Source organism: Panthera tigris, chromosome C1, assembly GCF_018350195.1.
Source record: "Panthera tigris isolate Pti1 chromosome C1, P.tigris_Pti1_mat1.1, whole genome shotgun sequence".
Taxonomy (NCBI): domain Eukaryota; kingdom Metazoa; phylum Chordata; class Mammalia; order Carnivora; family Felidae; genus Panthera; species Panthera tigris.
This window is the reverse complement of record NC_056667.1, coordinates 131096536-131111472: the sequence shown is the minus strand read 5'-3', so window position 1 is coordinate 131111472 and position 14937 is coordinate 131096536. Positions and strand designations below refer to the sequence as shown.

Genomic DNA, 14937 nt, shown 5'->3' with positions numbered 1-14937 from the left:
AGGGTGGAGTGTTTATCAGTTTGGTATAAAGAGTGATTGAGGGGAAAATAAAGTCAGCTTGTATGAACAAATTCTTTGGAGAATATTGGATGCAAATGAAACATGGAGAGAAAGGGCTAGAAATGGAGGGTGTTTTGAGGTTAAGATTTGTTTCAGGATGGTAAATAGTAGAGCAAGTTCATACGTTAAAAGTGAGACTTAGAAAAGGAGAGGTTGAAAATGTAGAAAGAAGTGGAAATTATTGAAGACAAGTTACAGAGGAGATGGGATGAATATGGAGTTTTGCTTTGTACTGCTCTAAAAGATGTGAGGGTGCTTCCTTCTGTACTACAAAAGGAGAAGGTGGAGAAGAATTGAAGTAGATGTAGATGGGTTTTAGCTGGGATTGTAAGAAAATAAATGGGGTGCTTTTGATGTGTTCTCACTTTTGTATTCAGTAAGAGGTAAGATCATCACTTGAGGGTGGAGTGGAGTGAATTCGAAAGATGTGGACAGTGGAGAAGAAGAGAGAAATAAAAGTTGAAGGTTGGTTGATAGAGAATGGAGAAGGTCATGGGGACAAGGTCTCAACGGAGTCAAAAAGTTATTGCAATGAGATTACCTTAGCAATACAGATAGTAAACATACAGTCAGATGGAAGAATAAGATGCTCGTGTGTGTGTGTGGGGGGGGGGGCAATCTCTTTTGATACAAGTATAATTTCTGGTGATGACAAATAACATACTGTTTATCATGGAAATTTGTGGTTGAAGTGTACTGGAAATATAAGTGCATATGCAGAGAGGTCAAGAAAACAAGGGAGAAAGCTGTTGGTCCATTGTCCTGCAGATATTGGAGTTACTATCTTCCCCAGTTTCAAGCAGTCAGAAAGAAAGCTAGATGTTGAATCTTAAATAAAAATAATGATCTAAGAAAATCAGAAGGTTGGCAGGTGATTCTTTGAAGATGGGTGCTATTTGTGAGACCCTCAAAAAAGTAGGGGATGTTATAAGAGGAAAATAATAATCCAGAATGAATATTGAGGAGGGCACTGATTTTATATCTACCCCTGAGGTTCTTGTTAGGAGCCCATGTTTTCATTGACTGCTGGGAAAAGATGACCTCAGGAGATGTTACGTTTCAGAAAAGGTAAAAAGTTGGAAAGAACATTAAGAGGATGGTCTTAGAATATTGGGAAATTTATGGTCATGGAGTAGAAGTCTCAGATCAGATAGGTTTCAGTAAGAAGAGAGGAGGTTGTTATTAGTGGAGAGAAAGTTACGCTGTAGTGCACTTTAAGTAGAGACCTGCATAAACAAGGGTAACAATGTTGAAAGATTTTGTCTTAGATAAAGATGAGTTATAAGGGTTCCAATTACAGTCTGAGAATAAGGGCTATCGGGTAGTCAAATTGTGAAGCCAAGTGTGTCATTATCTTTCAGTCATTTATATCTGGCAGTTGCAGTTAAGTGGAGTCATGGGTAGGAGGAATGAGAGAATGAACAGAAACCAAGTGGTTCTTTTCTTGGAGAATAGAGGAAGTGATGGATCATAAGCAAGTCAAGTTGGATCAACTTTTCTTTTGCTATTAGGGCCAATACTTCCCCCTCAGGCATTAACAATCCAGAAAAAGATGATTAGGTGTTTTTTCTCCATGGTGTCCCAATCAATGTTAAACAGTGATGAAATACCTATGTGACAAAGATAAAAAGAATAATGAAAAATGTGCAAATCTTGGTGTTTCTCTACTTTTTTTTAAACTGCTCTCTTTTTACAATGGCAAGTTTATTACTTGCTGAATTGAATCCTGACTCTCAGAGTATGGAAAATGCAAAACCGAAGAAAAGCCTAAAACCCTAAGATTTATTACTTTTTTATTATTAGGTTAAAATAATAAAAAAGATGAGTTCAAGGAAGTATTGGGGTGAGGTACAGTTTGAGGTAGGCTGTATTTGAGTTTGTAAGTGAGTTTAGCCAGCTGAAATTAGGGAAGGACATTTGGAAATCTAGGACTTGAATAATATATTCAGTTAAAAAAAAATGAAAGGTGACTTTTTTTAAAGGTGCTCTTTGCTAGTATCCTTCTTTGTCTTTTCATTGGAGATTGCAAGATTTATGCAGGATTGATACAATTTTTTAATGTGATCCAGTGCCAAGATGGGAGTTATTTGAGGATTACATGTGACAATTATAAAATGATTGCTTTCTTTATTTGTAATTAACATACAATGTTATATTAGTTTCAGGTGTGCAACATAGTGATTCAACAATTCTATACATTATGGAATATTCACCACAATAGGTATAGTCTCCATCTATTACCATACCCAGCATATTATTGATCATATTTCTTGTGTTACACTTTTTATCTTAGTGACTTATTTATTTTCTAGGTGGAAGTTTATACCTCTTAATCCCTTTGATTTATTTCACTCATCCCCATTCTCCTCCCCTCCTACAACCATCAATTTGTTCTCTGTATAGGAGAGTTTGTTTTTGTTTTAGATTCCATTTATAAGTGGAATCGCATGGTATTTGTCTTTCTCTGACTTACTACACCTATCCTAATACCCTCTAGGTCCATCCTTGTTGTTAGAAGTGGGAAACTCCCATCATTTTAAGGCTGAGTAATGTTCCAGCATGTGTGTGTGTATGTGTCTATGTATACCACATCTTTATTGATTCACCTATTGATGGACACTGGGGTTGTTTTCGTATCTTTACTATTGTAAATAGTGCGGCAATAAATGTAGGGGTGCACATATCTTCTCAAATACCCAATAGTGGAATTACTGGATCATATGGCATTTTTATTTTTAAGTTTCTCAGGAATTTCCGTACTGCTTTCTATCATGGTTACACCAGTTGACATTCCCACCAACAGTACACAAGTGTTCCCTTTTTTCCACATTCTCTCAAACACTTGTTATTCCTTGTCTTTTTAATTTTAGCCATTCAAATTGGTGTGAAGTGGTATCTCATTGTAGTTATAATTTGCATTTCCTTGACGATTGATGATGTTAAGCGTCTTTTCATGTGTCTGTTGGCTATCTATATGTCTTCTTTGGAAAAATATCTATTGAGGTTCTCTGTCCACTTTTTGTTTTATCAGACTATTTCTTTTTGGTGTTGAGTGTATAAGTTCTTTATATATTTTGGATATTAACCCCTTATCAGATATATCACTTGCCAATATCTTCTCCCATTGATTATTTTATTTAGAGTTAACATTTCAATGTAAAATGCCTTCTAAAGTGGTATGATTTTTATTTGTTCAGTTACTTCAGAACAAGAATTATCTGAATCTTAAAAAAGAATATTAAACAATGTAGTTTCTCATGGCACTTTAGCTTCCATGTAAAGAAACCCACCGAAGCTAGCTCAAACGTATAGAGATTTCCCGAGATGATATGGAAAATCTTAGGTGTTTACACAAGTAACAGCAAGAAGTAAATATAGGCTTTGTGGGGTCTGGCAAATTCCTCACTCAAGAATTACATGGGTCCTTTCATCCCAGTTCCGTGTCTCATCTCTTGCCCACTTCTGTGTACATGTTCCAGTATTCCTCCTCTCGTACTGCCCCCATCCCTGTCACCACCTGTTCCTCTTACCCATGTTAGCACAGCTTCCAACTAAATTTTGATTTAGAATATGGAGAGAAAGGATTTTGGTGATTCAGCTCAGCCTATGATTTGTTTTCATTTATATCACATTTTCCTCATTGGTCTAATTATCTGTAAACAGGAAAGAGAAGGATGCTATTGTCACATAAGGCTGTCTCTCTCAGGAACACTAACTGGGTGGAACGGGTTTAGGTGAATAAGAGTGTTGAATGGGCCAGCCACATTGACTGACATGTCTAATACATGTACACTTCTGGGAGAATCATTAGTGGGAATGTTTCTAGAATACAGAGTAGCCAGCTCAGAGCAGGAGTCTATATGTCAAGTTTAATTTCTGTGTGTTTATGTATGAACTAAAAACCAAGTTTGAGAGAGATTTTTCAAACAATGAAAGCAAAAACCTCAACAAGTAAAAATCAATAAATAACTGTCTTGAACAGTCTTGGCTAGGCAGAGAAAATAGTTTGTTTATCATCCACATCCCTTAAGTAGCAGAAGCTAATAGAATTTGAATTTAAACCTCTTACTCCAAAGACTCATTACTCTTTCAGATTTATGATTGTATTTTAGAATTGCAATGCTAAATATTTAATATTCCTACTTTGGTTCTGAATGTACTTTAATTACTCTATATAATGTGGAAAATTGCTTTCTTGTTCAATATTTGTATACACAATAGAAGGAAAAAGCTGTATTACTATTGATGCTATTTGAATAACAATTATTTTAAAAACAAGGCTGAAAAATGAAGTTCCTAATGTAATCCTTGCCAAAGAAAATACATATTTTTTTTCTAAAATGTAAAGAAATGCAGTTACCTACTTTAACACATGATTAACAAATGTGGATGGTTTGCTAGGCCCTAATCATAACAATGATTTTTTTTTTTAGATCTGGTAATATATGGCCCACTAGTTTTATGTCTTACTCCCCTCACCCTTACTCCCTAACCCAAATGTCGCCATGAAAACTTATTTTTAAGCAGTTGAAATGAATAGTAGGTAATTTCATTGTGAGAACTCTGAAAATTTCTAAATTCTATCATTATGCTATAACCAAATGTTAGGGGTAAGAATGTGACATAAAACGAAGGCTGACCATGCAGTTGAAAGAGGTGGATAGGACTCTAATGTGTTTAAATTCCCCTTTGTCCGTTTGGACAAAGTATAAAACTACAGAAGCATCATTTAGCATGTATATCACTGGCAAAAGTAAGACTTATTTTTATCAGCTAAAGAAAATAAAATACATGTTTTAAGATGCCAGGACTTGTAACAATTGCTTTGCTTTAAAGTGTAGGGATGATTGGAGCCATAACTCTATAAGCACAGTACTCTATCACTGTCTGTGAGGGCTCCCTTTGCGACTTTTGATTTATGTCAGGCAAGTTTACCAACAATGCTCAAAGTTTCTTACTATCTCCAATGGTATAAAACTTATATATCTATAGTAAAACAGGACTACTCATATAATCAACAAAGATGTTAGGTAAAATCAGTTTCCCATATCTGATGAGATAAGGAAGCCAAAATGAAAAAGTCTTTATTTACTACAGATGCTGAATCATAGGAATAATGACCAGGATGAATAATTGAAAATAGGAAATAAATATATCCTTTATGAACTAATCATGAAACATGGCATAGAAATACAGACAGTAGTAGGAGTATTGTTTTATTTTAATTTAAATATTTTTTTAGTGGGGATCAAATAGACTCATTCAAAAAATAAGTGAAGAACAAGAGAATAGCAATCTCAATTGCTATTGAGAATGTTAGACAATAAAAAGCAATTGATGTCACATAAATGAACAGAGAGAGAAGAAATGTCAATATTGTAATCCTGAGGGAATTGAGCATAGGACAGATTTTAGAATGGTCCCTAGTATCCACCATGAGTTCAACAGACGTAGTACTATACTGGGGGCTTTGCTGTAGTTCAAGCAGCATAAGATACTTGGTTCCTGGTAGGAGAAGATATGGAAAGGGGAACTGAGAGCCCTGGAAGTTAAAGAGAGTTATGTGTTCAGAAAATACTGAATAAAATGGAATTAAGAGATTCCAAACTACCATCTGTGTTCCTTTCTATGGAGTTTCTGGGGTAGAGTATAGATTTACCCATAGTCTCTAAACCCAGGGGCAGTAAGAAGAAAGTATAAAAGTATTGCATTTCAGTTCAAATGGCATGACATGAAATAGTTACTAGAAAAATCATGCAAACTTAGCATAAAGATTTCTTTAAAACAACTCGTTTACCCTTCAGAAATGGTAACATTGTGAAAAACAAAGGAAGGTTGAAAAACTGTTCAGAATTAAGAGTCTAGAGATAAAAGATGGTTGAATGCAACAAATGATGGTGGGTTAGATCCTCATCAGAAGAAAAGGAAAGTTTACTATATAGAATGTCGTTAGTCAACAGGCAAAATTTGAATAAGAACTGTATATTTTATCAGTGCTAAAAGTATTTATTTTGATGGATGTACTATGGTTATGCATGAGAATGTCCTTGTGCTTAGGAGGTACAGGCTAAAGTATTTAGGTGTAATGGGTCACAGTGTTTGCAATGTACTGTCAGAAGGTACTAGACAGTATTAGAAATGGCCAGAGGGACGAAAGGCGAACTGATGAATCTAAGTGAAGGATGTAGGTCTTCATGCTACTATTCCTATATTTTTTATTTAAGTTTCAAATTATTTTACAATAATGAGTTAAAAAATAAAGGCATGACAAACATTCATGTTAAGGCTCTGATAGTGAATAATCATGTGGACTTTGAACTTGTTTCCTCTGTAATATAATCTGCCCCTTCTATCTCACAGGTAATCAGTGAGATCATGGAGTTCAAAAAGCACTATTTACTTTTTCTAAGATTTGGACAGATATTTTCATCGGAAAGAAAAGAGTGATTTTTCAACCTAGCTACATTTATATAACAAATGAAATTTAGATAGATTTTAGATACAAACTTTAGCTTTTGTTTATCAATTATAATACAACTATGCCTCAATTAAAGAATGCCCTGAGAATGAAGCTTTTCTCTGTAACAGTAGTAGATTTAAATTTTTTTTAACATTTTTTATTTATTCTTGAGAGAGAGGGAGACAGAGTGTGAGCTGGGGAGAGGCGGCGGGAGAGGGAGACACAGAATCTGAAGCAGGCTACAGGCTCTGAGCTGTCAGCACAGAGCCCAATGCAGGGCTGGAACCCAGGAACTGTGAGATCCTTACCTGAAACGAAGTTGGCTGCTTTACCGACTGAGCCACCCAGGTGCTCCAACAGTACATTTTAAACTAAAGTTAAACATTACTAAAACAAGCAAACAAACAAAAATATATAATCCTGTGACTATGGGTATTTACTGCTTGCAGTTTTGTGATGTTAGTGCTATTATCCTTCACTTATAAGTAAACAGAGCTCATCATAGTCAATATTCTGAAGTCTGAGAAGGTTCAATTTAGTGTAAGCATCTTTCATGTCTCCATTGGGTACTATTTTTGTTTTGTTTTGTTTTTGTTTTTGCTTTTCTCTGTGTTGGGGATATAAGGCAAATTCTTTACTGTTTCTTTTGCACATAACATACGTCCTCCTGTTCTTTTGATTTTACTCCTCATTAAAACAGTAAAATTTTGATAATCATATTTTTTATATTTTCCCCCCCATATTTTGGCTGAAACTTAGTTACCTCAACCACTTTTATTATGACCTGGAATAAGTATGAGACTCAGTTGCACCATTCCTGCCACAGTTGGTCAGTATCACTGAAAATCTTCTTGGAAAAATAAATTACATTTTACTGACCCATCATCAGCTGATTCACTCTTTCTCCATAACTAAACCTCTCAAGGAGAAGAATCAAAAAATTACTAATATTTTAACAAATACCAAATTCACTGACATTTTCTTAACCCTTATTATTATTATTTTTTTCATTTTGTGATTGGCCCAGCCAGCCACTGCAATCCTTTATCCTAGAACTTTTCTCCTTTAGACTTCTATGAAAGTCTGTGTGATCTTTTTTACCATAGCTTCTGATATTTATTTTTTTATTTTTATTTTTATTTTTTTCTCTGATGGCATACTTCCACAGTTCTGGTCTTGGCATACTTCTCTCCTTTCCCTTTGGGATCACATGTAATTTAAGCCAACACGAGATAACTTCCAAGAAGTGTCTAACTCTGGACTCATTTTTTCTCTTCAACACTGTGTAGTTGGTACAATCATCTGCTTTATATTACTATCTATGCATGGTCTATACATATCATATCATCCATAGTATGCCAGAGCCTCCAGCTCTCTGTGCCTGAAGCTAATCTACTCATACGCAAGCATCTCTTCTCCATAAAATGGACCCATCATAAAAGGAAAGTAGAAAAGGAGAGTCATTTTTGTATGAGATGAAAAAGAGAGCTTGATATAACAGGAATAGTGGGCAGTGTTCTACAGTAAGAAATAGGAAAGCTAGGTACTCCTTATAGTAGTTTAACTTGGTATAGCTGTGAACAAATTGACTTAAAGAGAAGAAAGATAAGATGAAAGATAGAAGCAGGAAAAGAGAGAGAGAGCGGTTAAGAGCATAGGAGTAGAAGTTTGAGCATTACGTATGATAATAAAACACAGGACCTTATGCCCTTTTATTTATTCTTTACTAGAATAGAAAAGTTCTTCATCTGAATAGAATGTCTCTTGAAAAATAATTTTTAACTTAGTGTCATAAATCAATTTTTAAGAACATTTGGGGAAATATATACTAATAATAAAATCTGGCTTACACTATTACAGAAGAGTGTGCATTAATGTTTAAAAATTAGTCAAAACCTCCTCAGGAGAAAGAGCTAAATTAAAGTTTAAATAATAGTTTTTAGCTTGAAATATACCTCATACTGTTAGATGAAGCAAGGATGTTGAGAAAAGTAACTAAACACTAATTCACCAAGTTGGTAAAATCAAATATTCTATACTCTAGGTAATCTTAATATTGCTCAGTCACTGTAAATCAGATTATTCTTGAGATTGTATTTAAGTCAAGGCAAGATTGTCTTCTATTTACAAATGTAATTTAGTCTCCTGAGTAGGTAATCTTGTTAAAATATTGTCAGGTTAACTGAAATTGATTTGTGTTTACTAAACATAGTGAATACTAATCAAATATTAGACACTGAAGTGTTGGAGGTATTTAAACCTTTGATAGACACTGTTAGTGCTTCATGGAAGGATTATTATTATTTTTCTTTTCGTTTTTTTTTGTTTTTGGTTTTTTTTTTTTTTTGTTTTTTCTTGGAGGTCAACACTGCTCTTTAGACTCTTCTTTAAAATAAAGAGAAAATGAGAAATAGCCTGCATTTGCTTTATGAAATTTTGCGATTTGGGAATATTTGGGAGAATTTGGGATTGGTTTTTTGGAGGGGTGGTTATTTGTGTTTTATTTCCAGTGCTACAAACACCACATTTGCTTTTCCATCTGCTTAATTCCATTCCAGGTTTGCTATTCTCTACCACTCATAGCATCATTGAGCTCCACATAATAGCTTTTATAGGAAACAGACATTACTAGGCAATTTGAAAAGCAGGTTGAAGATAAAGCCTGATAGCTCACGTGCCCTGGCCTGGTGACTTGGCTCACTTCTGAAGCTTCTAGCAAATGGGCTGCATGCATTCCTGTGGTGTCTGTGTATCGGCTCTATGAGGCTTAAAGAAACATTTCCCCTAATACAAAAATAAACCCACCATAATCATTCATTTTGGGGAAATTTTACAGTTGTTAGTTAACCTGCTCCCTTATGCCCTGCAATATTCATTAGCAGATTTCTCTGTTTATGAGTGATATTATATGGAAATGGTTATGGGAAACTAACAGATGTAACTACTGAAATAAATTAGAAGGAAAAGTTCTGTTTTTTACAGATGGTTCTATTGAATATGCTTCACCACCCCCCCCCCCCCCCACACACACACACTTTAACATTTAGTTTTCTTTCAACAGAAAACTTTTCTTTACTGACTACGGGAATGTGGCCAAAGTGGAGCGATGTGACATGGATGGGCTGAACAGAACAAGGATAATTGATTCAAAGACAGAACAGCCAGCTGCACTGGCACTAGACTTAGTCAACAAATTGGTTTACTGGGTAGATCTTTACTTGGACTATGTGGAAGTCGTGGACTATCAAGGAAAAAACAGACATACTATCATTCAAGGCAGACAAGTAAGTACAATTCTGTTAGAAAATGTAGCTAAGTTAATGAAAAGAATGGTATCATACTAGGAAGAAGACCCAAAAGTTGAATTTCAATGTTGGAAATTTCTTACAAAGTCAAGGTGCAAAGGGCCGTGAAAATTATGATGTATTTCCTATATGGGAAAATGTTCTTTTCACAGTACGTTCCATAATGTCAGAGATGCCTCCACCTCCCTCCTTTGCTCTATTAAAAGCAATTCACACCAAAACAAAAAACAACAAAAATAGAACAAAAACAACAAACAAAAATAAAAGTACCATACTAGTAAGAAAGGTGTTGGAATAGGACAGATGTTTTGATGTATTAAAACTAAAACTTGCTAAAAGCTAATTTAAGTAGTTTATTCATAAAGAGCTAGACTATCCTCTATCTCGTGTGGCCCTGGAGATACTTTGCTTACAAAATCAAATGCCTGCTCACAAAAGTATTTTTATTAATTTAATAGGCTGGACTAAATTTTGCCTTCTGATATATTCACGTACTTCCTAGAATGAGAATTCCATGAATGTCATTGAGGTCAACCAGTTTCCCATCTGTATAGGTTTTCCCTTGTTGAATTAAAAGTTTTGCAGATAACACTCAGTAAACACCTAAAGGACATCTTTCAGTAGAAATAAGCCTTATTCACTAGTGTACTTCCTCAAATTCAATTTTACCTCAGTGATTGCTCTAATTTCATGCAAGATTCTTATTGTGGGAAGCTGAAATACATGAATCTCTTTTCTTCCTTTTGTAATCTGAGAACAAATATTCTATAATTATCCCTTAAGGGTACTTTTCCTTTCTAATCAGTTTTTTGACAATGAGATTCTTTTTCCTTCCTTGACAGACAAGCAAATGCACTAATCAGGGTAATAAAAATGTTCAATATTAGAGATGAGGCCAGTTGTTTCTCTCTTAATTTCACATGTCCTAAAAACCTTGATTTTTTTTTTTTTTGAAAGCCCTGGTAATGACTTTCAGAGGATCTAATTACTAAAATGATTATGATGGGGCCTTCTTTTCACCTATATGTCATGAGGATATTAAACCTTGAAACAAGGATAAGAAATTCAAATGATTCTCCTCATGACTACTTTTATAAAGTTTTTTAATATCTGAAGCTTTTAATTGTTCATTTTTTTCCATTTCTATTTCCTATGTTTTTTTTCTATTCCCTAAACATATATTTCTCTTCCATTAAGTAATCCAACATAGATAAATTTTTCAAAATATTCAGGCTATAGGCAAAATGGTCTATCCACCACTGTAAGCTCCTCCCACATCTCTCAGAGGTAGCAGAGCAAGAAACAGTGTACTTACTTTATGGGAAACAGGCTCTTCTGAAGGAAGACACGGGGTCAGGGAGTAATACGATTAGATCTTTACCATGTGAACATGTTCTCTACTCTGCCCAACGGCCCCCTCTATGATTACGCTTTCTTTCCTGAATGTTGAAGAGCACTGTAAATATGCCATAAATCACACACTCCTAGATGAAATGCTCTAAACTTCAGGCAAAATATGCATGATATTAATGGTGTTGGGATAATACAGTATACTTGGAATTTTTATAGGAAAACGTATTGCTCAAGTCAAAATTGGACCATAGATTTATCTAGTGAGTATGATGTCAGCTTACGTGGAAATGATATTAGTAAATAGACACATGACACCCCCACCCCTTTTCTCTGGTGTGTGCACACGTGCACACACACATTAGGGAATAACCCTTAATTAGAACAACATTATTATTTGGGCTTTAACATGGAATGATTCTCCTTGTTAATTCCTGTCTTTGATTTCTAGACTGGACATGAAGAAATGAGATATGATCACCACCACCCCAAAAACAAAAAAAACATGCAAGAGCCAGTCTTCTTTTAATTACAGTTCATATGAGAGGACAAGAGATAGTAATAATGAGTCACATAGGTTGGAGAGATAATAAATCAAATGCTTTTGCTTAAAGTACAAAATTTATAAAATTTCCTGCTTAAAATAAAAAACTTGGGGGCACCTGGGTGGCTCAGTGGGTTGAGCATCTGACTTCGGCTCAGGTCATGATCTCACAGTTTATGGGTTCAAGCCCCGAACCGGGATGTGTGCTGACAGCTCAGAGCCTGGAGCCTGCTTTAGATTCTGCATCTCCCTCTCTCTCTGCCCCTCCCCCATTTGTGCAATGTCTCTCTCGCTCTCAAAAATAAACATTTAAAAATTATTTAAAAAACAATTTAAAAAATTATAATTTTGTTCCATAAAATATCTTACAAACCATACATAGTTTTTTTTCAAATTCTCTTAACTACATTTTGTGCTAAAATTGCACTAAAAGTGCACTATAATGCCAGAGAATTGTGACAGAATTTTTTCAACAAAATCTCTAGAACAAATCAAATGATAGCCTCACCCTACCCTGAGGCAGAACCTTTGTAAATCAAATATAATACAAGGAATACTCAAATGCATTGTGCACAGCTTGTAGGCATTTGTATGGGAAAATCAGTAAACCCATTCTCTCTCTGCTTTACTAGCAGCTTTCAGTGAATGCAACTTGTCCTTACCTGCACTCAGTCCCCAGGACCTCTGCTAAGGAGAGTTTGCTGTTAAAGTGTCATGGATAGCAAAGCAAACAGCTCCATTTCTGTTACAAACATGCTTTACCAAAAAAAAGTGATTTCTGAGTAGAATTTTTTTTTTTACATTTATTTAAATATGTTGTTTCATTATTTATTGTTTTCCATGCTGGGGCAATTATTCATCTAAATGTAACATGTGATTTAAACATTTTTTTTTTTTTAATTTTTTTTTTTTCAACGTTTTTTATTTATTTTTGGGACAGAGAGAGACAGAGCATGAACGGGGGAGGGGCAGAGAGAGAGGGAGACACAGAATCGGAAACAGGCTCCAGGCTCCGAGCCATCAGCCCAGAGCCTGACGCGGGGCTCGAACTCACGGACCGCGAGATCGTGACCTGGCTGAAGTCGGACGCTTAACCGACTGCGCCACCCAGGCGCCCCGTGATTTAAACATTTTTAATTAAAAAATGGCACCTGGGTGGCTCAGGCTGATGAGGCTCCGACTTCACCTGAGGTCATGATCTCAAGGTCCCATGATTTTGAGCCCTATGTCAGGCTCTGTACCAAAAGCTCAGAGCCTGGAGCCTGCTTCAGATCCTGTGTCTCCCTGTCTATGCCCCTCCCTCAATTGCACTCTGTCTCTCTCTCTCTTTCTCTCTCTCAAAAATAAAATAAAAACATAAATAAGATGAATTTTAAAAATGGGATTTTGAACTTATAAAATAAATTTTCAAAGGTGTTTTCTCATCAGTCCATACAGCCAGAGCTACACTGTTTTAAGTTCCATATTTCCCAACTGTATGAACAAACAACCCCTAAAAACATCTGAAATTTTATATAACAGTGTCTTAAGCACATTATTGAATACGCTTGGAAGTTTGGTTCTCACTAGCCTTTGAAAAGTAGCTACTAAACATGTTTTCTTAATGAATCATGTATAAAATTCTTCATACATTCGGAACTGCTTTATCTACTATTGCATAATGTTTTCTATTCAGAGGAAAAAATTTAAATTAGTGAAGTGTTGAATTCTTGAAGAGAAAATAAATGATAAGATGTGTGTGACTCTTCTATGGGGATTTTCCACAGTAGTAAATAGCAATCAGTTTTTCTTTCAAGTTAAAAGCAGCATAATTAAAAATCATAGTTATTTTTGTTCCTCCATATAGGTCAGACATCTTTATGGAATAACTGTGTTTGAAGACTATTTGTATGCAACCAATTCTGATAACTTCAGTATCATAAGGATAAACCGATTTAATGGCACTGATATTCAATCATTAATTAAAATGGAAAATGCTCGAGGAATCCGAATTTATCAAAAAAGAACTCAACCAACAGGTAAGACTCAAGACTTCTTCATTGCCCTTATGATGGTGGGTTGAATGGGGAAATGGTCCTTGTGCTCTGGATGGAGTTAAAGTGGGTGAGTCATAAATCCTTTTTGATAGCAAAAGTGTACATGTCTGCTTGATAAAATGAAAGAGCGCTCCCTGCACAAGTCTAAATGACAAATTGTTCAGTTCCTAGTGAATTGTTTCTACAACCATAGAATTGAAATGATGGCTAGATTTAGATTCAGGAAAGAGCTTTCAATCATCATGTGTGTAGACAGGGAACCCAGATACTAAGATGCTAAGGATGTTTTTTGGTATCATTCTGAAAGACAAATTTCACATCAGGTGACTTCCTTACAGTATCTCTTCAGTTTTTATGGTAGTCATTTGGGTCTCTTAACTTTTCCTAATTATTCTTTAATACAAGTTAATTAAAAATAACTTTTAATGAGAAGGCTATAATGTTTCCAAGTATTTCTTAGAAACACAAACTAGTTATTTTTGCATAGTAGGTTAATGATGCTTGTTCATCGATACAATTTACATTCAGTCATATATAGAATAATGGAATGTGCCAGAATCACCACTCCAAATTTTCATCATCTTTTTGTGCTTCAAAATGAAACTAATTTAGAATTATGTAAACACTAACATAGATTTAGTTGAGGCAATGTATTGTCACAAATCTGTTTACAGTCAATTTAAATTTGGGATTCTGTAAATAAACATTATTAGAGTTTGATGTTAGTATACATTTATTTGCCAATTATTCACTGAGCATTTACTATGTGCCAGGAACTGTTGTATGTACACTGGGACTGTAGCAGTAAATAAAACAGACAAAAATTCTTGTATTTACGATATTTGTATCCTAGTAGAGAAGACATAATTTTAAAGGGATCAAGTATATTAGAAGATAATTAGTGCTATAAAGAAAAAATAAAGCAGATAGGGCATTTCAGGGATGGGGGTACTTTGCAATTTTATATTGAATGGTTTGAGGAAGTTCCAGTGAACAAATGAAATTAAATGAAGACTTGAAGTAATTGAAGGAGTGAAGCACAAACATGGCAGGTAGAGAGATGAGCAGGCACAAAGACCTTAAGGAAGAGCGTGTTTAGAGTTTTCAAGAAACAGCAAGGAGATGTATGTGTCGAGAGCAGAGCAAAAAAGGGTAAGAGAAGTAATAGGGGAGGTTGGACAA

General features: G+C 35.0%; 1 protein-coding gene across 1 annotated transcript in view; it reads left to right on the top strand.

Moving 5' to 3' along the window:
• The window catches only part of LRP1B (LDL receptor related protein 1B), a 1866249-nt gene that overhangs the window by 1071103 nt on the left and 780209 nt on the right, over positions 1–14937 (top strand). The window contains exons 8-9 of the mRNA XM_042994392.1: positions 9582–9804; positions 13566–13737. Coding sequence (XP_042850326.1) covers positions 9582–9804; positions 13566–13737 — 395 coding nt within the window. The remainder of the gene's footprint in view (positions 1–9581; positions 9805–13565; positions 13738–14937) is intronic.